General features: G+C 61.4%; 1 protein-coding gene across 2 annotated transcripts in view; it reads left to right on the top strand.

The window, feature by feature from the left end:
* Positions 1 to 4,629: 4,629 nt before the first annotated feature.
* Positions 4,630 to 22,994, top strand: part of OSBPL5 (oxysterol binding protein like 5) — a 33,069-nt gene continuing 14,704 nt past the window's right edge. Inside the window, exons 1-10 of one of the 2 annotated variants that reach the window (XM_027531704.1) lie at positions 4,630 to 4,768; positions 6,630 to 6,712; positions 15,470 to 15,550; positions 15,806 to 15,907; positions 17,119 to 17,322; positions 18,357 to 18,441; positions 20,163 to 20,334; positions 20,723 to 20,915; positions 22,025 to 22,209; positions 22,771 to 22,852. In XM_027531704.1, the coding sequence (XP_027387505.1) occupies positions 4,651 to 4,768; positions 6,630 to 6,712; positions 15,470 to 15,550; positions 15,806 to 15,907; positions 17,119 to 17,322; positions 18,357 to 18,441; positions 20,163 to 20,334; positions 20,723 to 20,915; positions 22,025 to 22,209; positions 22,771 to 22,852 (1,305 nt within the window). In that variant the 5' untranslated portion in view covers positions 4,630 to 4,650. The remainder of the gene's footprint in view (positions 4,769 to 6,629; positions 6,713 to 15,469; positions 15,551 to 15,805; positions 15,908 to 17,118; positions 17,323 to 18,356; positions 18,442 to 20,162; positions 20,335 to 20,722; positions 20,916 to 22,024; positions 22,210 to 22,770; positions 22,853 to 22,994) is intronic. The other variant, XM_027531706.1, reaches the window with a different exon arrangement.

Here is a 22,994-nt window from a genome sequence, read left to right as displayed (position 1 = left end):
GCTTTCAGGCCCTAGGGGGACACGGAACTGAGGAGCCTGCTCAGACCAGGGCAGGTAGGGCGGGGAGAAGGGGCCGAGCCAGGAGTCAGGGCTGCCTCCCCTCCCAGGCTCCCCTAATGTCCCCCACCTGCACCCCAGGGCTGGGGTTCCTGCCCGCTGGGTGGGCCCCCAGCAACACCCCCTCCGCCCGCCGTGGAGGTGAGGTGGAAGCCTGCCGCACCTGCGCCCTCAGCTTTGCAGCTCGTGCCTTCCCAGGCCGTGGGTCCAAGCCGGCAGTGTAGTGGCTTCCCTGGGGGCTCCTGGTCTGCAGACCCCTCCTCTGCACTCGGCAGGGATGGGCTCCCCTCCCCACCTCCACCCCACCTCCTGGCCTCCACAGTGAGCCCCCCTTGGGGGCCCCGGGGTCTCTGGACTGTGGCTCCCCTCTTGAAGAAATGCCCGAGGCTCCTCACCGGGGTATCAGGGCCCCACACACGGGCTGTGCTGGGGACCATCCCTCCAGGCCCCACAGTGTCCGCTCAGACCCTTGGACTCCGTGATTGTAAGCACCAGACGAAGCCACAGCCGGATGGTGGGATCGGCGTCCTTCATGGCCCCTGGGGAAGGACTTGAGGGCCATTGACCGAGGGCCAGCTGGGCAGATGAGCGTCGTCCCAGTGACCAAGGGCAACGGGAGGCTGTTACTATCACAAGAGCTCAGCCCGGCCCTCAGAGGCCAGAGAGGCCAACGAGAGGAAGGTGCACAGTGGCCTCGGACAGCCCAGGTGGGAGGAATCAAGGCTCCAAGTGCCCACGGCGGGGCCAGAGAGAGTGTGCCCTCCAGAGAGAGTGCCCTGAGTGCTTGGGCAGCTGGCGCCCAGGCCAGGACAGAGGGAGAGGGCTGCCCACCGTGGGTGCGGTCCTGACTGCCGCTGGCCTAGCTGGGAAGTCTGTTTCCTCACCCATCCGTTCTTCCTTCCTCCATCCTTCTCTCCATCGTCACGGACTGGCTCCCATAGGGGTCTCCCCTTCCAGCGCTGCGAGCCTTCAGCTTTCCCCAGGACAAGGGGAACCGCCGCCCAGGGCTCAGTCAGCCCAGCATCAGGCCGGCGGTCCTCCCGGCTCGGAGCCTCCGAGGGTCTGCAGATCCTCCAGGCGCAGCCGGATTCCTCCTGCCTCCTGGCGGTGCGTGGAGGGCAGGGCCTCATCTGCACCAGGCGTGGCAGGAGGAACTTCACCAGGGTTCCCGTGGAAATCGGTCCCAGACCGACCCTGACCGCCTCTCTGAGGTCCCCCCTCCCTGGACCCGCGGAGGAGGAGGAGGCCCTAAGCCCAGGGGCAACTGGGCTGCCTTCTTCACCCCAGGTCCCAGGGTCTCCTTGCCCTCATGCCCCCTGCCAGTCCCTGGGCCTGGCTCTACGGAGACACAGCAGACAGGAGGGACAGCGCTGTCCCCTTCCTGGAGCTTGTGTCCTGTGGGGGAGGAGAGCTAACAGACGAAGGAACGCGGAGTGACACGGCAGCAACTTGGACTGCGCCGCGGGGACGTGGAGTCGTGTGAGACAGGGGCGGGGGGCGGGTGGCAGCCTTCTGGGAAGTGACATTTGATCCAAGGGTGGAATTCGAGAAGGACCCGGCCACCCAGACAGACAGAGATGTGGGTGAGGGCGTTCGGGGGGGGCCGCGTCCAAGCAGAAGCCCCAGCGGGCACGGGCATGTTTGAGGAGCATAAAGGGGACCAGTGTGGCTGGGGCAGAGTGGGTGATGGAGCCAGGCAGGGAATGAGGTGGGAGGAGCAGGCCGGGGACCTGATGGTCTGGAAAACAGGGACCAGGAGACAGAGGCCGGACTGTGTTCCAAAGGCACAGAGGAGCCCTGGGGAGAGCAGGCCTGGATGTACCTCTGAAATGAACAGAGCAGCGTCTCCGCCTCCACGGCCTTAAAGGAGACCATGGATGGCAGCCAGGGGTGGGCACTGGGCAGCCCCTGAGGCCCTGCTGGAGAGGAGCCACCCCCGCCATCCAAGCAGGTCAGAGGGGGCCTGCGGAGGCCTGCGCCTGGTCTGGGGAGTCAGGACACAGAGCGGGTATCCACAGGTGCGTCCTGGCACTGCCCTCGGATTGGGGCTGTCTGCTCTGGGCCAGCAGTTCAGCCATGGAGATGTCACCACTGATGTGTCTGATGGAGAAGGCAATGGCACCCCATTCCAGTGCTCTTGCCTGGAAAATCCCATGGGCGGAGGAGCCTGGGAGGCTGCAGTCCATGGGGTCGCTGAGGGTCGGACACGGCTGAGCGACTTCACTTTCACTTTTTACTTTCATGCATTGGAGAAGGAAATGGCAACCCACTCCGGTGTTCTTGCCTAGAGAATCCCAGGGACGGGGGAGCCTGGTGGGCTGCCGTCTATGGGGTCGCACAGAGTTGGACATGACTGAAGCGACTTAGCAGTAGCAGGAAGGAAGGGAAGGAAATGAGGCTGCTCACTGACTATCTAGAGAGATTCACCGGGGGTGGTGGAGGGGAGAGACTGGATGGATGGATGGATGGGTGGGTAGATGGGTGGATGGATGGATGGGTGGGTAGATGGATGAGTGAATTAATGAACGGATGGATGGATGGATGGATGGACAGATGACTGGATAAATGGATGGCTAGGAAGTTGGTTAAATGGATGGACAGGTGGGAAGGTGACTGGATGGATGGGTGGAATAATGGGTGGATGTAAGGGAGAGAGGGAAGGTGGGAGGGAAGATGTTGTGGACAAGCAGATGGGGGGCTCCCAGACCAGTGAGGCCACTGGTCCCCCATTGTTATCTGTGCTGGGGGAAGACATGCCTTAGGACCTGAGGAGAGAGGCAGCCAGGGGCCTCTGTGCCCGCCCCCCAGTGGAGCCAGGGCCCGTGACCAGATTGGGGAGCTGAGGGCAGGAGCCCCTCTGCCCGCCCCCAGTTTGCAAGACTCAGCCCCTGAGAGACGAGAGGCTCCTGGTGAGGGCAGCCTACCCGTGTCATCCCTCATCGCACACCCTGGGCCCCCGGGCAGGACCACGTCGGACTCACCTTGGCTGCCAGCCCAGTGCTTGCGAGAGCCCGGCTGCAGGAGTGGGAAGGCAGCGCCGCCTCTCAGGTGCTGGCTCCCTGGCCTGAGACGCACCTGGGCAAGCAGTGAGTGTTCACCAGGACTCCGACCAGCAGGGGCTGGACCCCAGACGCCCACCCTCACCTTCCCCGGCAGTGGGTTTGCTAGAAACCTGGCTGAACCGATGGGGGTGGGGGTGGGAACTCAGGAGCCAGGTTTGAGATGATTCTCAGAAAAAAATACCCAACCTCTCTGAAACCAGTATCCCCATCTGTAAAACGGCGCAGGTAACCAGCTTGGCCAGGTGACACCGCAGTGGTGAGGAAGGGGAGGCCACTAGGCCCAGCTGCACCTCGGGGGCCCCAGGACCCCTGGGCAGGAAGCACAGAGAAGGTCCTGGGGCTGCGGATGGAGCCCTGGGCCACCCTGCCCCTCCAGAAGCCCCACCCAGGCACCCACTGTCCCAGCAGGAAAGGCTGCTATCTGCTGCTCCCACCCCAGGAAGGCCCAGGGCCGTGGGAGAAAGTGGGGCCTTTGTTCTGGGCTTGGCAGGAAGCCATCGCCCACCTGGGGAGGCGGCAGGGGGCACCCCCAGGCTTGGAAGAGAGGTTGGTCAGCCAGCCTCCGTGCAGCACGTCCTCAGGGAGAGGACAGAGTGCAGCATCGGGCCCGAGTCCCCGCTCTGCCAGCACCTGGCGGCTGCGACCACAGGGCTCTGGGGGCCATGATTTTCTCTTCTGTAAATCGGGCTGACGTCCACCGGCTGGCCCTGGCCCTGCTCAAGGTGGGCCTGCGAGGGGTGCGGGCGAGATGGGGGCGGAGCCGGGAAGGCGTGGTGGGGGCAGAGCCGGGAGGGCGTGGCCCTCCAGACCGGGAGCGCATGGCGGGCATCGCAGGGGAGCTGGGAGGCAGGCAAGTGACTTGGGCCGACCTCGCCCTAAATTCACCTGCACTTTCTCTCCAGGCGCTTTGGGTGCACGTGTCGGAAACCCAACCAAGGAGCTGAAGCAGGGGAGGGCTGGGGGGTGGTCTCACGGCGTCCTTAGGTGGGCTGGGCAGGCCGGAGTCAGGGCCAGCCCCAGCCCTCACCCGCGGCCCCTGGCGCCCTGGGCCGCCTGTCTCGCCCTCCTGCGACCCCCTCGGGCAGCGCTCCGCCCTCCCCATGTGTATCAACGCTGACCCCCAACCCGGAGCTCCATCCCCAGGGAGGGGACGGCGGGTGGCCCACGCTTCGCCGTGTCCAGGGTCCGACAGGGCCGCTTTAGTGCCAGCCCTTGGGTGGAGGGCAGAGGGTCCTGCCATAGCTGTGATGGCCAAACTGGCTGGTCGGGGCCTGGCTCCCGACTCGGGCCCTGAAAAGCCTGCACTGTCTCGTGCGGCCTCCCTGGGTGACCGCTCTGCAGGCCCCTAGGGCCCTTCGTGTCCCGTTTGGACCTGACTGTATGACGGGGCCCTGACTCTGGTGTCTCTGGTCCCCTTGCCGGGCGGGTGGCGGATGCCCGTGGCCTCCAGGCCACAGGCTGTCCCGGGCTCGGCGTAAGGTGTGACCAGCGCCCCCCTCCTTCCTTCCAGAAGCCGCCCTGCGCCCACGCCATGAAGGAGGAGGCCTTCCTGCGACGACGCTTCTCGCTGTGTCCGCCCTCGTCCACCCCGCAGAAGCTCAGCCGGAACCTGCTCGTGGGTGGAGAACATGAGGTCGATGTGGGTCCAGGTCAGTGCCCATGGGGGGACACGGTCACCTGGAGGCCACGGGAGGGGCGGGGTCATCCCGGACCGTGTGACCTTGGACAGGTCCCTTGCCCTCTCTGTGCTGTCCTGGTCAGGGAGGGAGGGCGTCCACCATGCGGGTTTAATGAACAGAAGGCTCGTAGGGCCGGAGAACTCCGTGACCTAGGAGGCCAGGTTTCACCCACTTGGCTGTGGAGGTCGAGCAGGGGGCTCCCCGTCCAGGCCTGGAGGCAGATCCTTGTCCCTGCAGAGGCAGTGCGGTGCGGTGGTCAGGCACCCTGACCGCAGCCCCCACCCTCAGGCTGGGGGACCCCGGTCCAGCGGCAGGGCCTCGGTTTCCTCATCTGTGAAGTCGGGGAATATTAGGACCCGCGCTAGCTGCAGCAGAGTCCTGGGCCCTGGGTGGGGCCGGTTCAGACCCGCTGCTGTCGTGCTTGGAGATAAAGCGCGCAGGCCACCTGAGCTGGCCGCTGCTCTCACAGCTCCGGGCCTTGACCCCCACCCCCACCCCAACGCCCCACCGCCGCCCCCACAGAGCCCAGCGCGTCCTTCTGGTGGCCCCGAGGGGGTGGGAGAGGGGCCCCCTCTGGTGCCGCCCACCTACCCTGCTCCCATCACCTGCTTTGGAGCCGAGGAGGGGACCCCAGCCCCTCCAGCCCCTGGAAGAAGCACAGGCCCGGGTGGCAGGTGTGATGGGCAGGGCAAGGAGGTGGGCGTGGACAGGCAGAGAGAGGAGCCGGTGCCAGCCTCTGACTGTGGGGCAGCCCGCTCCCCGCTCCCACGGGGCCCTTGCATCCGCCCAGCCCAGGTGGTAGCATGCACTCTGGGAGGCTGCCCCCCGACAGCCCCAGGCCGGGTCCCCCACAACAGCTCCTGAATCCAGTGCGCCTGGATGACAGGGCCCCTGGGGCATGGAGGGGGCCCCCGTCAGCAGCCAGCCCCGGGCTGTGGTCAGGGGAGGGGACGCAGGGCCGAGTGCAGGGGCGCGTGCTCCTTGGTGACCTCTCTGCCCCAGCGCGCCTGGCTGCAGGACGGGCTCACCACTCCCCGTCTCCACGCTGGCTTTTCTGCAGAGCGCGGCTCTCAGGCCAGGGCTGCGGGGAAGGAGGTCTGCAGACATTGCCCTCTGTGGGCCCTCGTCTCGCTTCCCAGTCAGCATGGTTCTCCCCTGGTCATTGCCATGTCCGCTCCCGCGCAGGGACCAGGCAATCAGCCACCAGCTGCAGGAAGCAGGCGGGAGTGTTGCCCGCTTCTTCCTGCCTGTAAACCTGGGCTTTAGAAATGAGCGGCGGGTGGGGCAGCCACTCCCCCCAGGATCGAATCCGGGCACCTCAGGCCCCTCTCCCACCTTTCAGTCAACCCGGAGAGGACTCCTGCTGGGAAGGGGCATGGGGACAGCATCCACCCACCCCTCTCCGAGAGGCCGGCACTGGGGGCACTGGGGCTCCAGCCGGAGGACTGGGCTGTGGGAGGGGGTCAGCTGTAGTCTGGGTGCCCTGGACCTGCAAACTGGGGCTTGCCTCGCAGAACCCCAAAGGCCAGGCCACCCTGGCCTGGGATTCCCACCCAGCAGTGACCCCCCCTCCCAGCAGTGACCCCCCTCCCTGCGGTGACACCCCCTCCCAGCAGTACACACCCCTCCCTGCGGTGACACCCCCTCCCATTGGTGACCCCCCTCCCTGTGGTGACACCCTGTGTGGCTGGCTGGTGGTTATTAGATCTCTGGTTCCACACCCGCCTCCCGGGCTGGCTTCCTGCCCCGCCCAGGCTGCTGGTGCCCGAGCCCTGCCTGCCGTGCACTGGGCAGCCCTGCCCCGGGCCTCACACTGGCCACTCTCTTGCAGGGAAGGACATGGAGCCCCATGGCCCATCACCGACCCGGGATGAAGGGCCCCCAACCCCAGGCTCTGCCACGAAGGTGCCACCGGTAAGAGCCCGGCTGTGGGGGGTTCCGGGACAGGGGGCCTGCCCGAGGGCGGCAGGAAGTGCCCGAGGCATGGGCAGCAGGCGCCTGGCCCAGCTGCCACCCCAGCTCTCTGCTCTGAATCATGGAGGCTCCTGGAGCCAGAGTCACAGCGTGTGAGCTGCCTTCTCCAAGCTGCCTTTTTGGAGTGACACAGGACGGGAGATGGGGCCCAGAGAGGGCTTGGGGACAGAGAGTTACGGCACGAGGGGGCCGGGCCTGCTGTCACAAGGAACCCGCCCGGGGCTCAGCACTTCCGCCTCTGGCTTTGCCTGTACTCTGCCCGCGCCTGCCCCCTCTCAGGGCCATGCCATGATCTGGAAAAGCACACACATGGGCACACACACACAGATACACACAGATGCACGTACATAGAAATACATATACTACACACAAATAAACATACACACAGATACACACGGATGTGCCTCCACACACAGATACGCACACATACAGATACGTGTACTATGCACAGATAAACATATACACACAAATATGCACACAGATATGCATAATTATCTTCCCTGGTGGCTCAGACGGTAAAGCGTCTGTCTACAATGAGGGAGACCTGGGTTCAATCCCTGGGTCGGGAAGATCCCCTGGAGAAGGAAATGGCAATCCACTCCAGTACTATTGCCTGGAAAACCCCTGGATGGAAGAGCGTGGTAGGCTACAGTCCATGGGGTCGCAAAGAGTTGGACACGACTGAGCGACTTCACTTCATGCATACATACACAGATACTCACAAATACACATACATACAGATACATATACCACACACAAATAAACATATACACACAGATACACAGATACGCATCCACACACAGATACACACACATACAGATACGTGTACTATGCACAGATAAACATGTACACACAGATACGCACAGAGATATTCCTGCACACACAGATACACATACACACACATACAGATACGTGTACTATGCACAGATAAACACATGCACACAGAGATACACCTGCACACACACATACACACATGCATGTGGATGCCTGCGTGCACACACATACAGACACATACACTATGCACAGATGAACATATACACACAGACACACGCACACACACCCCACATGCTCCACAGCCCAGTGCCTCTCAGTGGGACCCAGCTGTACCCCTCCAGGCAGAAGCTTCAATCCAGGGAGGGTGCGGGGGCCCGGGCACAGGTGTGGGGTGTTAGACATGCGCTTCCTCCCCGCAGAGGGTCTCAGGTCAAGGGAGCTGTGGCCCCTGGCTTGGAGACCCCAGTTCTGGCTGTGGGGCTGGGGGCACACAGAGGCCAGTTCTCCCCACTCTGGCCACCCATAGGACCCCATGACTGCAGCCTGGCTCCTCTGGGACCCCATGCCCCACTCTGCCAGACAAGGGGTTCGTGGGGGACACAGCCAGTGTCCCCCACCTCAGCCTCCAGGGCTGCCCACTGCTAAGAGCACACTGGGAATGCCTGCATTCGTGTGGAATTTGTTTAATTTAAAAACTTGTTTTGATTACAGTGAAATGTATGTAGCGAAACGCACCATCCTAACCATGTCAGGCGCACGGCTCAGGGGCGCTAAGCACACCCGCACTGTCACCACCATCCCTCCTGAGAACCCTAGCATCTTAGAAAGCAGACGCCCTCGCCTCCGCCCCCGCCAGCGCTCGCTCCCCGCCCCCTCAGCACTCGCGCCCCCTCAGCACTCCCTCCCCGCCCCCTCCGCAGTCTCTTTCACTGTGAACTTGACGACTTTAGGGACCTCATGTGGGTGGATTCCCAGCGGATTTGTGATCGCCTTCTTTGTGTCTGGCTTATTTCACTGAGCATCGTGTCCTCAAGGCTCGTCCAGCTTGTAGCTGTGTCAGAATTCTCTGCCTTTTTACGGCCGAGTAATGTTCCATCGTGTGGTTGGCCTATGTTCTGTTTCTCCAACCATCTGTCAACGGACACATTTATTAGTTTAGATGTAGATTCATAAAAACCGTGAAAACATGGTTACTTGCCGGGGTCCAGCCCCGGTGGATCCAGGGAATTCCAAGCGGGACGGCATGGGCGAGGATCAGAAAACAATTGCTTAATTAAACGTTAATTAAGGATATAAAGAGTGGTTAAATAAGGATAGCTCAATGAAGAAATTCAGTGGAGAAAAGAGGCTGAAATAAGGATAGTTCAGTGAGGAAATTCAGTGGAGAAAAGAGGCTGAATAATTCAGCCAGAAGGTGAGAGAAAGAACGACATGGGGAGACCAAGTTTTGGTGAACAAGGTCCGCATTTTATTTTCCAAAGTAGTTTCTATACCTTAAGTTATGCATAGAGGATAATGGGGGAAGGGGTAGAGTCATGCAGTAAGCCAGGCTTTCTTCCTGCAAACTTATCATATGCAAAAGTTTAGGTGATTTGCATCATCTTCTGGCCTGGAAGCCTGTTAACATTTTAAGAAACTTATTTTTCTCTAAAGGTGATTATTCTAAAGTCAGGCGCCACCCTCCAAAAGCATTAGATAAAGTTGCATTCCTATAGGGCAAAGGTGTGGTGGGCTCAATCAAGAAAAGAATTAACTCAAGGGTCCAAGGTTACAAACATTAAAGCTACTACTTACACCAATTATATTAATCAATACACTGCCAGGGACACAGCAGGTAAGGGATATGGAAACTTAGCAGCAAACATGGCCCAACAAGTGAAAAACCCTTCACCAATACAATTTCTATCAATCTTTTAACTGCTCAAAGGAATCTGTATTCAGACAGTTTAGAACATCTCATGCCTCTCACAGTTGGGAGGCTCTGAACAATCACATGTGGCCGGAAAAACCTATTCAGGCAGGCTAGAGGACTTGCAAAGGAGTTCGTAGGTTGAAACACTGTCACACCCAGGAATTATTAACTGGAGCTGTAAGCTAACTCTTTTTTCAGAGAGAGGTAGTGGGGGACAGCCCCCCGTAAAGTCAGAGATGTAGGTGAGAGCACAAAACAGAAAGTAGGCAGACTCTGGTTTTGGGGGCAGATGCTCGAGAATTTCCAGGGGGACTCCTGAGGCTCGATCCCGCCTTTGCGTATGCCGAGCCTCCTTCCTCATGACCTTTGCCAGGGGCGGAGCTCCTGCTCCCGGCAGTTACTCCTTCTACAACCCAGTGAAACACGAAACCCAGTGAAAGCACTTTAAATGCAGTCAGGAGCACTGGGTTCAAGTGTCAGATCTCACTCCCTCAGTCAAGACGTCCGGGCATCCTGTCCAGGCAAGACCTGCAGGTGCCAGGGACACAGTCATGGATGAAATGAAGTCCCGTGGAAGCAACCTGGGTGTCCATCGGCAGACGAATGGACGAGAAAGCTGTGGTGCAAACACGCAGTGGAGTATTACTCAGCCATTAAAAAGAATGCACTTGAATCAGTTCTAATGAGGTGGATGAAACTGGAGTCTATTATACAGAGCGAAGTTAGAAAGAAAAACACCAATACAGTATATTAATGCATATATATGGAATTTAGAAAGATGGTAACGATGACCCTATATGCGAGACAGCAAAAGAGACACAGGTCTAAAGAACAGACTTTTGGACTCCATGAGAGAAGTCGAGGGTGGGATGATTTGAGAGAATAGCATTGAAACATGTATATTACCATATGTGAAACAGATCGCCAGTCCAGGTTCGATGCATGAGACAGGGCGCTCAGGGCTGGTGCACTGGGATGACCCTGAGGGATGGGATGGGGAGAGCGGTGGGAGAGGGGCTTAGGATGGGGAACACATGTACACCTGTGGCTGATTCATGTCAATGTCTGGCAAAAACCACCACAATATTGTGAAGTAATTAGCCTCCAATTAAAATAAATAAATAAATAAATTTTAAAATAAAGAAAATCACCCCCCACAAAAAAAGAAACGAAGTCCCCCTCTCCCGGAGCTTACGTTCCAGAGGGGAGATAGGCTCCAGACAAAACAAGTGAGCCTGGACACGTCCAAGGCCGTGGGAGGAAGGAAAGGACAGCTCTGGAAGCCCCAGGTACTTAAGAGAGACTCGGGGCTGCTATAGAGGGCGCAGTTCTGGGAGAGACACAAACTCTAATATATGTATGATAATAAACAGAACATTTGTTGTTGTCCAGTCGCTCGGTCCATTTTTAATATGGACACATTTTTAATACATTAATAGTAGGTATTATGTTCTATATAAGCTTAATATAATATATAATATTTAATAGCATATTAAATATTTAGTGTGTAGGTCTTTATGTATATATACACATGTGCACGGGTGTGTGCAGTTATTCAGTCGTGTCCAACTCTGTGCCCCCATGGACAGTAGCCAACCAAGCTCCTCTGTCCATGTGATTTCCCAGGCAAGAGTACTGGAGTGCGTTGCCATTTCCTCCTCCGGGGGTGGGGGGCGGTGGTTGGTCTTTCCAACTCAGAGATCAAACCCGTGTCTCCTGCATTGGCAGGCAGATTCTGTACCACTGCCCCATCTGGGAAACCCATATATACATATACACACACACACACACACACACACATATAATACATATATTATATGAAAAATAATTGTAATATATAGTGGAACCATATGTCACCTTGTTCTGTATTTTCCAGGTCTCCTGTAAATGTGTTAACATACATTCATAGTGTAGTGCTCGTCGCTCAGTTGTGTCCGACTCTCTGTGACCCCATGGACCATAGGCCTCCAGGCTCCTCAGTCCATGAGATTCTGCAGGCAAGCATACTGGAGTGGGTTGCCATTTCCTTCTCCAGGGGATCTTCCCGACCCAGGGCTCAGACCTGCCTCTCCTGCATTGCAGGCAGACTCTTTACTGTCTGAGCCTCAAGCCCTAGATACTTCATAAATTTTTTAAAAATTAAAATAAAAATAAATTATATTATGTGGTTTTCCAGGATATAAATTCAAATAATATGAAGTCAACCATTTTGAGTGAATAATTCAGCAGCATTTCTTGCATCCACACTGTGGTGCAGCCACCACCTCTGTCAAGCTCAGAAACGGTTCCGTCACCCCGGAGTGACCGTACGAGCGGTCACTCGCGTCCCCTCCGCCACCCACAGCCCCGCAGCCTCCACTCTGCTTTGCGTGTGTACGGACTTGCCTGTGCTGGACACGGCGTGGCAGCAGGGCCGTGCCACGTGCGGGGCTCTGTGACGAGCTGCTTCCACCAAGCCCCGTCCAGGCTGTGCCGGGTGTCAGGGCTGAGCCACGGTCCACGGGCTGGATGGAGCCGGGCGGTTGTCCGCTCGTCAACAGGGCACACGTGGGCCGTTTCCCCGTGAACACACGCGTGCAGGTGTCTGAGTCCCTGCTTTCATTCTTTGAGTTTGTACCTCAGAGTGGAATTGCTGGGCCAGATGGCAATTCTGTGGCAAGATGGCTTTCTAGAAGATTCTGTATTTGGCCTCTTGGAGAAAGCGCCGAGCGGTCTTCCTCAGTGGCTGCCCCGCGTTACGGTCCTGCCGGGGGGAAGGCGGGCACCGGTGTCTCACACCCGCACCGACGCGGCGGCTCCGGTTCTGTCTGGAGTCGTCCCCATGGCTGTGCCCGTGGGTGTGAAGCGACGTCTCACCGTGGTCGGGTGAGCACTTCGCTGAGGACCGAGGGGGACGGGCGTTCTCTCACTGTCTTGTCGACCGCCCGAGAACCTTCTCTCCAAGCCCTCTGTCCACCTCTGCATCAGGCTCTTGTCTTTTGCCAGCTGCCCAGGTGGCGCTCGGGGTCAAGAGCCTGCCTCCCAGCGCAGGAGACACCACAGCCTTGGGTTCGATCCCTGGGTGGGGAAGATCCCCTGGAGGAGGAAATGGCAACCTCCTCCAGGATTCCTGCCTGGAGAATCCCAGGGACACAGGAGCCTGGCGGGCTGTAGTCCATGGGGTCGAGAGCGACCGAGCGCACACCCACCCAGTTCAGCTCAGTCGCTCAGTCGTGTCCGGCTCTTTGCGACCCCATGGACTGCAGCACGCCGGGCCTCCCTGTCCATCACCAACTCCCAGAGTCTACCCAAACTCATGTCCGTTGAGTCGGTCATGCCATCCAACCATCTCCTCTGTCGTCCCCTTCTTCTCCCCGGTGTTCTTGTCTGGTTCGTCCCCTCACCACCCCGGTGTTCTTGTCTGGAGAATCCCAGGGACGGGGGAGCCTGGTGGGCTGCCATCCAAGGGGTCGAAGAGTTGGACACGACTGAAGTGACTTAGCAGCAGCAGTTCTTCACATCAGGTGGCCAGAGGATTGGAATTTCAGCTTCAACATCAGTCCTTCCAACTGTGTTGAGTTAATAAGAGTTCTTCCTATGTCTGGACACTAGAGCTTTGTTAGATACATGATTGCAGTTGCTTCATCACGTCCTGTAGGCCTCTGTAAAGCACTTTTTTAAACGAGTTTTCCACGGCTGCTCTTTAGTGGTCAGACCCCCATGTTCATGGTTCTGTCTCTTGCCCCTGAGGGCGCCGGTCCTTGCCCTGCTGTGCCTACACGTGCTGCGGCCTCAGGAGCCAGCAGGCGGGCCTGGCAGGGTCCCCAGCCTGGCCCTTATGACAGAGGAGTGGAGGGCACTGCCCCAGCCCAGGGCTGCTGTGACCCAGCCCAGCAGCCTCGCAGGGCCCAGGAGGAGAGGGTGAGGGGCACGGACACCCCACCCCGTCCACTCCTCCCAGCCCCACGGCCCCCACACTGTCCCCTTCTCTTCCTCCGTCGCCCCAAACAAGCCCCTTCCAGCTGCATCTGGCGGAAAGCAGGTGGCCGGAAAGTGGCAGGGGAGGGTGTGTTCGTTCCTGCTTGCGTTCGCCTGATGTGCTCCCCAGGCTCCCAGCTCCTGGTGCCGGGGTGCTGGGCGGAAGCCGTCCACAGTGGAGCTCCTGGCAGGTCACCGAAACATGCATGCGCCGGGACGGCAGGAGAAGCTGGGCCGGCCGGGGTGGGTGGTGTATCCGGGGTCTGATGCCAGCAGGGTGGTCCGAGCCATCTTCCTCCTGGGGAGGCAGCTCAGCGAGGCCTGAGGAAGGAACAGGGAAGAGCATTCGGGCGGGGGGAGTAGCATGGCATGTGCTCAGGAAACAGGGGCTCTGGGCACAAGAGCCCCAGCACTCCAGGAGCTGGAGCGTCAGCCCAGACCCCAGAGCCTGCCGCCTGGCTCCTTGCCATCACTCCTGCTTCAGTCCAGAGGAAACCAGCGTCCCCCAGGTGCCCTGACCATGCCCCTGGCTTCCCGGGCTCTCGAATGTCCTGACTGGTCTCAGAGAGTGCGCGCAGAGTGACGATGCCCGGGTCCAGCCCCCTTCGGAGCTGTGTGACGGCGGGCAGGTTCTGAGCCTCTGTGCCGCAGGGTGTGGCTGGGAGTGTGGGCAGAGCCGCCGTGATTCACACACACATCCGTCGTCTCCAGCGTGGCTCTCACCCCTCCTTACCTCCATCCTAACCCCGCACTGGAGGCCCTGCCCAATACGCGGTGCTGTGGGCACAGCTGGCCCACTGGACAACTCTGGTCAGAGCCCCGCCACCGGCTCCGCAGCCTCGGTGGGCACTGAGATGCCCAGTGACGATGGGGGTGGAGGAGGGCACGGCAGCCCGCTCCAGGATTCCTGCCTGGAGAATCCCACGGACAGAGGAGCCTGGTGGGCCACAGGCCACGGGGTCACACAGAGTCGTACACGACTGAAGCGACTTAGCACACAGCATCGCCAGGCCCGCCCCCGGGTGGTGGCCAGAACTAGGTGAACGAGGGTGGCTGCAGCCTCAGAGGATGGGGCAGCCAAGGGGTCCACGCCCCTCACCCTCTGCAGGGAGAGAGCCGGGGCCGGCCGGCCTCCGGGCCCTGCTCCCTGGCTTGGCGGCTCGGGGTGGGGGCACGCAGTCCAGCGGACAGCGCAGGGCAGGACGCCTCTGCAGGGGAGCAGAGAGGGAGCGTCTCCATCTCGGCAGCCGCAGGGCTCTGTGCCCGACGCGGCTCCTCGATCGCATGCAGCCGCGGACGGTGCGGAAGGAACGGGCATGGCCGGCGCCAGGAGAGCCTCCCTGGTGGATGCAGAAATCTGGACTGCGTGATTTCCACATCTCACCTTGATTTTTTTTCTTTCCCCCAATCCCTTAAAAATGTGAAACCCAGGACGTCCCTGGTGGTCCAGTGGTTAGGACTCCGTGTTTTCACTGCAGGCGGCCCGGGTTCGATCCCTGATTGGGAACTAAGATCCCACAAATGCTGCCCCCCAGAAACGGTAACAGCCATCCTGGGCTTGCAGGCCTCACCTGCAAGCAGGCAGGAACCCGTAGCCTTTAGTCCTGACGTTTCCTCCCCACACCCCAACTCCGGCCTCAGTTTCCCCGTCTGTAAAAGGACTGAGGGCCCGTCACTTCCGCGTCTGTGAACGCAGCTCCACCCTCCCCCCACCCCACAGCCTTGGACGGCTGGAGGGGGCCTGGGTGTTGCCCCCCGACCAGCAGCTGCTGTCAGGGCTCCAGGGACAGGGGTCCCCCTGCACACACACGAGCCCTCCCTGCCCAGAGGCTGGGCGCACGACGGTAGCTGAGACGGGCGCCTCCTGGGCACCGCGGGGAGGGTCACTGCCGTTTGCCCAGTGTCGGCCCCCGGGGCCACCCCCCAGCTCCTGTTCATCTCCCCCTGGCCGGGAGTGGGGCGGGGGGAGCAGCGGGCTCCCACCTCCTGCTGCCTGCACCCCCCAGCACCTCCCCTCCTGGACTGCATGCCCCCAACTTGAATCTCTCCTGCAGGCAGAATACAGGCTGTGCAATGGGTCCGACCGGGAGTGTGTGTCCCCGACAGCCAAGGTCAGCAAGAAGGAAGCTCTCAAGGTGGGCCTGGGCCCGGGGAGGGGCCGTGGGCCTCATTTGCTTGATGAAGGGGCGCCTGGGCCAGTGCGGCCAGCCCCCACCCCCAGCCTGATGAGGGGAGGGGGGCAGATGGCACCCTGGCCCCCCCACGCCCCCGCTTCCTGTCCTCTCCCGGGACCCGTCCTTGTCCCCTAGCTGGACACCTGTGGGTGGGAGCCCCGGGGAAGGGCCAGTCCGGGGCCTTCTCCCCTGACCCCTGCTGTGCCCCGGGCCCAGGCGCAGAAGGAGAGCTACCGCCAGGAGAAGAAGCGCGCCACCAGGCAGCTGCTCAGCGCCCTGACGGACCCCAGTGTGGTCATCATGGCCGACAGCCTGAAGGTGAGCGCGGGCCCCCACCTCACGGCTGCATCGGGGGGCTGTCCCCAGGGACGGCGCAGAGTCACCAGCCCCTCAGGAGACGGCTGGGTGTGGGGGCCGCTGCAGGCTGTGGCCACGTCCTGGGGCAGCCCTGACCAAGGACCACAAGCTGGTGGCTTACAGCAACCAAAGCAGACCCCCAGGTCCAGAGGCGGAAGCCCCAAATCAAGGTCCTGACGGGACAGGCTCCTTCCCAAGGCTCAGAAGGAGGGCTCTTCCTGCGTCTCCCCGCCTCTGCAGGCCCTGGGTGTCCCCGGACTTGTGGCCGCCTCCCTCCAGCCTTTGCCTCTGTGGTCACCTGGCCGCCTCCTGGGTCTCTGTGTCCTGTTCTCCTCTTACAAGGACATGGTCATTGGACCAGGGCCCCTGCTCCAGGAGCACCTCATCTTCGCTCGGTCATGCCTACAGAAACCCTATTTCTGTTTAAGGTTGCGGGGGAAACCCCTGACCTGCGGGGGGCCCAGAGTCCGGTGGAGTCCCCTGCTGGGGACACAGGAAGGAGGCGAAAGGCTGGCTTCTGGGGACAGGCCTGGGCTGTGGTCAGAGGCCTGTGTTCAGACCTCACTGAGGCTGCGAGCAACTCCCTCAGCCCCAAGCCTCAGTTTCCCTCTCCATAGAGTAGAGATAAAGCTGTGGAATCCCTGGGGCTCCCGCCAGGGGCAGAGGAGAAAGCAGACTGGGGAGCCTGGGCGTCTGCAGAGCTCTGGGCCTTTGTGGGCTCTTTTTTCTTTTTGTTCTACAAAATTATGGATAAAAATTAGGTACAAAAGTGAATATTAATTTAGAATGAAAAAAGAAATGATCACAAAGTTCAAAATCACAAGGCTGATAATTACAGCAGTCACCGCTTATTGCCGGTTCCTCTCAGGACTGGGGCAGGGCGTTGACCTTGAGGTGGAAGTTGAACTTGAGCTCCATGAGCTTCGGTAAATCTGGCTGCAGCATCTTTCTTTGGATTCACCATCTTTTGGAGCTTCTGTTAAAAACTAAAAGAGAACCCTACCCAGAGCCTGGGGCCCCGTCCTTCTGCCCCTCCACGGCAGTTCAGATGCCCCGGGGTCCCCAGCCGGCGTTGACGGCAGTTCAGATGCCCCCAGGGTCCCAGCGTTGACGGCAGTTCAGATGCCCCCGGGGTCCCCAGCCGGCACTGACGTCAGCACCCTTCCCCCCAGATCCGAGGGACCCTGAAGAGCTGGACCAAACTGTGGTGCGTGCTGAAGCCGGGAGTGCTGCTCATCTACAAGACGCCCAAGGTGGGCCAGTGGGTGGGCACGGTCCTGCTGCACTGCTGTGAGCTCATCGAGAGGCCCTCCAAGAAGGACGGCTTCTGCTTCAAGCTCTTCCACCCGCTGGACCAGTCCGTCTGGGCTGTGAAGGTACCGCAGTGCGAGCCCCGGGGCTCGGGGGGCCAGGCGAGGAGAGAGCCCCACGGGGCGGGGGGTGCGGTGCTGGGCAGGAGGAGAGCATGGCCGGCAGTCAGGAGCCTCGTGCTGGGGCCCCAGGAGCAGGGGTCCAAAGCTGGGCTGACAGTTAAGGGTTAGTCACTCAGCGGCCGGGGGATCTGATGTGGTCAGTGGTCTTCCATGTGGGACACACGTTGGGGTGGGGGCTGCTCGGGACCTGGGGGCCTGATGGGTTCAGATCACACGTCGAGCCCTGTCCAGAGGCTGGGGAATGGGGCCATGTGAGGGCGGCTGCTCCAGGCCCAGACGTCCCCCTTTGGAACCCGGGGGCAGCCCAGCCCGGGACCAGAGCGGGTCAGGTTGCCAGATGAAGTCCAGAATGCCTGGGTGCGTTCGGATTTCAGAGGGCAATCAAGAAGGGTTTTTTTAGTATGTTGTTGTTCAGTGGCTAAGTCATGTCCGATTTGCAACCCCGTGGACTGCAGCCTACCAGGCTCCCCTGTCCTTCACTATCTCCCCGAGTTCACTCAGACTCACTTCTGTTGAGTCAGTGATGCTGTCTGACCATTTCATCTTCTGCCGCCCTCTTCTCCTTTTGCCTCCAATCTTTCCCTGCATCAGGGTCTTTCCCAGTGAGTCGGCTCTTTTTTTAGTATAAGTATGTCCCAAATAGTGTATGGGATATATTTAAACTGTGTATGTGTAATTTTTCTGAGATTCAAATTTAACCAAGTGTCCTGGATTTGCACGTGCTGATTCTGGCCACCTAAATGGGGTCTTAGGGAGAAAAACCCAGGGTGGGGCCTCCAGCTGAGAAGGGGGTCAGGGAGCGCCCACTCACCGCTCTTGCTACCTGCTGCGTCTACATGGCCTGACCCCACCTGGGGGTCCCGAGGCCCCAGAAGCATCTGTGCATGTGTGAGTGTGGGTCCCCATGGCCACCTGACCTGTGCCTCCCCCCGTCCCTGCACGATTCCTCGGGTGACACCGCCTCTCTGCCTCTCCAGGGCCCCAAAGGCGAGAGCGTGGGCTCCATCACGCAGCCCCTGCCCAGCAGCTACCTGATCTTCAGGGCTGCCTCCGAGTCTGACGGTGAGTCCCACCTGCCCTGCCGGTCTCCACGGTGACCCCATGTGAAGCACCCCCGCCCCTTGGTGGAGGGATCAGCCAGGTTCAGGGGACCCCGGTTCAGACCCTCCTGAAGCCATCCAAGGGGGCAGCCTGGTGTTGGGACAAGCCCACCAATCACCTGTTCCTTCTCTGAGCCTCAGTCTCCCTCATGGACAAAAGGGAAAGCAGTAACACCCTATCCTTAGCTGCTATGAGAATCCGATGACCTTATTTAGCAGATAACAATGGCTGAGTGCCAGGCACCATTGAATCACCAGGTGCTGCTTTTACCAACCACCTGGGGAGACCTGAGGAGACAGGCTGGCTGAACTGCCCGTGACGGAGGGATGCGCCTTCCTGAATCCGCGCGTGCTTGGGGCTCCCTCTCGCGGCCTCCCCGAGTAAACGCCGCTGTCTCCGGCCCCGGGGAGCCGGCGCAAGGCTCCCTCCAGTGGTCCGGGGCGGGCGAGGCGCTGCCCAAGGTAGCCTGGCCTGACCACGCGACTCTGGGCCTCCCGGCTGCCCCCTGGTGGCCAGACGCCGCATCGACACTCCTGAGTCTCTCGAATGCCACCCTCTGTCCCCAGCCCCCCTACTCGGTGCCACGCCCCTTCTGGGCCCTGGGATGGACAGGGCGGCCTGGGCTCCCATGGAGCCTACTACCTTCTGGGGGAGGCAAGCAGAGAACCTTCAGACAAGGCCAGCTCGGCTGAGGCGTGAGCCGAGTCCCTGATGGGGCTGGGGGCCATGGTCAGGGAGGAGGGACGTCCACAGGCCCTGAGCGTATCAGGGTGGGCTTCCTGGAGGAGGAGAGTTAGGGAAGGAAACTTTCTGTCTCCAGGAGGGTCATACTTTAAAGGCTCGGAGAAGTAAAGAAATGAGTTCAAAGTGCTTGAACCCCAGGTCTAACCTGCTGGCAGCCTCCACCAGGAAGGCAGCAGGAGGCTGGGGACAAGGGCTGGGACTGGAGGCGGCTGGCTCCATCCTCCACCGCTCTGCCCTTCAGGTCGGCCCTCCCCTCGTCTCCCAGGGCTCTTCCAGCACCAGGAGCTGCCTCCTCAGCCTTGGTTCAGCAGGCCCCTCCCCAGCCTGCCACCCACCCTCCTGCCCTGAGCTCCAGGCCTGCTAAAGCCCTCAGCCACAGAGGCCGGGCCCTGCCCTGACCTGTGGGAGTGGTTTCCATCTGGGAGGGCCCTGGCCCCGACTCCGTAGGTGGGAACTTGCAGGGCCTCTGGGTACAGAGGACGTCTCAGGGGGCACTAGTGGTAAGGAACCCGCCTGCCAGTGCGGGAGACGCCAGAGATGCGGGTTCCATCCCTGGGTCGGGAAGATCCCCTGGAGAAGGGCCTGGCAACCCCCTCCAGTATTCTTGCTTGGAGAACCCAAGGGACAGAGGATCCAGGTGGTCTACAGTCCATGGGGGCACCAAGAGTCAAATATGACTGAAGCGACTTAGCACACGGGGTCCTGCTTAGCGTGTGACCTTGAGGCAGTCACTCACCCATCCTGGCCTCAGTCCTCTGTAAGCAGGTGAATAACCACGTGCCAGGAGTAGGGGGTCCTGTGGGGGCGCCTCGTTGAGGAAGGGCAGGGTGGGCGTGGGCCAGCTCCCAGGCAGCGGGGCAGGGGGCTCGCCCGTGTGCCCTGAGTACCTCGCCCATGTGCAGCAAGCTAGGGGCCGCTCACCCCACCCTTGCCCGCAGGCCGCTGCTGGTTGGATGCCCTGGAGCTGGCGCTGCGGTGCTCCAGTCTCCTGCGACTCAGCACCTGCAAGCAGGGCCGTGACGGGGAGCCCGGGTCCTCGCCAGATGGGTCGCCCTCCTCGCTCTGCGGGCTGCCCGCCTCGGGTGCCATCCATGACCAGGACCTGTTCCCGTGAGCAGGGGTGCGGGGGGCAGGGGCCAGCCCCTCCCAGGAGCCTGGGTCTCCTGCCTGCTGGGGACTCCTGGCAGCAGCACGCAGGGTCTCCTTGTACGTGGGGAGGGGATGGGGAGCAAACGCCGTAGAGGTCTGGCCACCCACGCCCCGGCCCAAAAGGCAGGCCTCCTCCACTCCAGGTGGGCCCTGGAGCCTCAGTGTGTTCATCTGTGAACTGGGACTAACAGTGTCCAGTGCCCATCGCCGAGGCTTTTAAACACGGGGATGGGGGTGAGGCACCCAGCAGGGAGGGGCGCCCCTAGGGGGCGTGCTGGGTGTGCGCCCAGAGGTGGGGGTGCCTGGCCTCACCGTGACCAGCCGCCCCCGGGCCCCATCCACCTTCCAGACTGAACGGGTCCTCCCTGGAAAACGACGCTTTCTCGGACAAGTCGGAGAGGGAGAACGCCGAGGAGTCGGATAACGAGACCCACGACCACAGCCGGAAGACCGAGAGCGGGAGCGACCAGTCCGAGGCCCCGGTGGGCCCCGGGCACAGAGGGACCACCTACGTGGTGCAGGACCACGAGGAGCTGGGGGAGGTGAGAGCCCGCCCCGTCCAGAGCCCCCACCCCTGGAGCCGTGGAGGCAACGCCTGGCCGTCGCCTCTGGGAGAGCTCGTCGGCTCTGCTGCACCCGGAGGGCCCGGGACCAGTGGGCCAGGGTGGCAGGACTCGGGGAGAGCCCTGGGAGGGATGCGAAGGGCCCACTTGTTGGAAAAGACCCTGACGCCGGGAAGAGTTGAGGGCAGGAGGAGGAGGGGGCGGATCCTGATGCAGGGCAGGCTGTGGGCACCCCCATGCTGCTGCCTCCTGGGGAGTCAGGTCCAGCTACATACACCCCAGGACCAATACCTTGGATCCATAGGTCCTGGGGGTCCACAGGGAGGGGAGAGGGGCTTGGCATCACCCAGGGGCTTCGGTTCCCCAGGGGTGAGGGTCCCAGCCCTGACTGGGATCAGCCGTCCCACCAGCCAGCCGTCCTCAGACACCCACATGACCCTTTCTGAGATTGTTCTGCCCACCTGAGGGCCTGTGGTGGGCGTGTTCTGGGAGACAGAGCCCCCCACCCGGTCCCCAGCTTCCCTGTCCACCACGCCCTCAACCCCCTGCGCAGACAAAGCCCGAAGCTCCAGGGCTAGGTCTCTCCCTGGCAAGTGTTTGGAGCTATGGGGAGGGTGAGATGTCTCAGGGAAGAGAGGGGGACCCCATGTGGTCCTGGGGGAGTGAAGGCCCCCTTCTGAAGCGGGTGCCGGACCGAAGCACCGCTGTCGTGTCCCTGGGTGGAGACGGGCTGGGGGCAGGACAAGGTGTCTGTGAGCACGTGCCCCCTGCTGCTGCGGCACAGAAGTGTGCAAAGACAGGTGTCAGGCGGGGCACAGACTGGAGGCGCAGAGGGCGCCCAGGTAGTCTGGGCTGGCCAGGAACCGAGGCACAGGGCAGCTGGCCAGGGCCAGCAGGCGCCCCTCTGGGCCCAGGGGACACATGCCGGAGTAGGCAGGGGTCAGGTGGGGCCCGGACAGGCTCGCTGGGCATGGGGGCGGGGCTGGGGGGACCCCGGATGAGGTGGCAGTGCGCCCCTCGCGGCTCCCCTGGGCGCCGAGGCTCCCCGCCCGCCTGGCTCTGGCCTGACCCGGCCCCTCTGCCCTCAGCGGGGCGAGGCATCGCAGGTGGAGACGGTGTCGGAGGAGAATAAGAGCCTGGTGTGGGTCCTGCTGAAACAGCTGCGGCCAGGCATGGACCTGTCTCGCGTGGCACTGCCCACCTTCGTGCTCGAGCCGCGCTCGTTCCTCAACAAGCTCTCCGACTACTACTGCCACGCCGACTTGCTCTCCAGGTGTGCCACGGGGAGGGCCCGGCACCCGCCCCGAGGATGCAGAGCGTCCCGGCCCCTGCACGCTCTGCCTCCGAGGGGCCCCGACTCCGGGGAGGGGCTGCTGGGCCGGGAGGGCAGGGCCGCCCCATGTCCATCAGGGCCCCTGTCTCAGGGGAGCCTAGCACCCTCTGCACCTGAGCCCTGGCACTGTGCCCTCAGGCTGAACGAGGCTGAGGTTGGAAAGGGGCCTGAAGGCTCAGGAGCCCATGCACAGGGAGCTAGGTGAAGGGGAGAGCATCCCGGCGGTTTCCTGGAGGCGGCACCTTGCCAGCCTCGAGCCAGCCGCACCCTCGCTGCCCCGGTGGTGGAGCTGCCCCCGCCACCACCAACACACACACACACACACACACACACACACACACACTTCCCATTGTCGGGACAGGGCAGCTTGGGAAGGGCCTGGGTTTCCAACAAGCCGATGGAGATTGAAACAGAAGGAGGGAAGGGCCCGGGGAAAGGGAGGAGAGAGGCACAGGTCCCCGACCTGGAGTGAGGACTCCCCCGCCCGTGGTGTGGTTGCAGGGCTGCGCTGGAGGAGGACGCCTACAGCCGCATCAAGCTTGTGCTGCGATGGTACCTGTCTGGCTTCTACAAGAAGCCCAAGGTGAGAGCACCTTCTGGGGAGGCATGGGGGGCGGCCAGCGGGAGGTCCACTCAGCCCCGCCCCCGGCACCCACCCCTGCCTGCAGTCGGGGTTGAGGGGCATCCTCCACCCCCAGGATTGTCCCCGTAGGTCCTCAGAGATG

This window comes from Bos indicus x Bos taurus, chromosome 29 (genome assembly GCF_003369695.1).
Source record: "Bos indicus x Bos taurus breed Angus x Brahman F1 hybrid chromosome 29, Bos_hybrid_MaternalHap_v2.0, whole genome shotgun sequence".
NCBI lineage: Eukaryota > Metazoa > Chordata > Mammalia > Artiodactyla > Bovidae > Bos > Bos indicus x Bos taurus.
The sequence above is the reverse complement of the archived record's forward strand: the minus strand, read 5'-3'. Positions and strand labels throughout refer to the sequence as shown.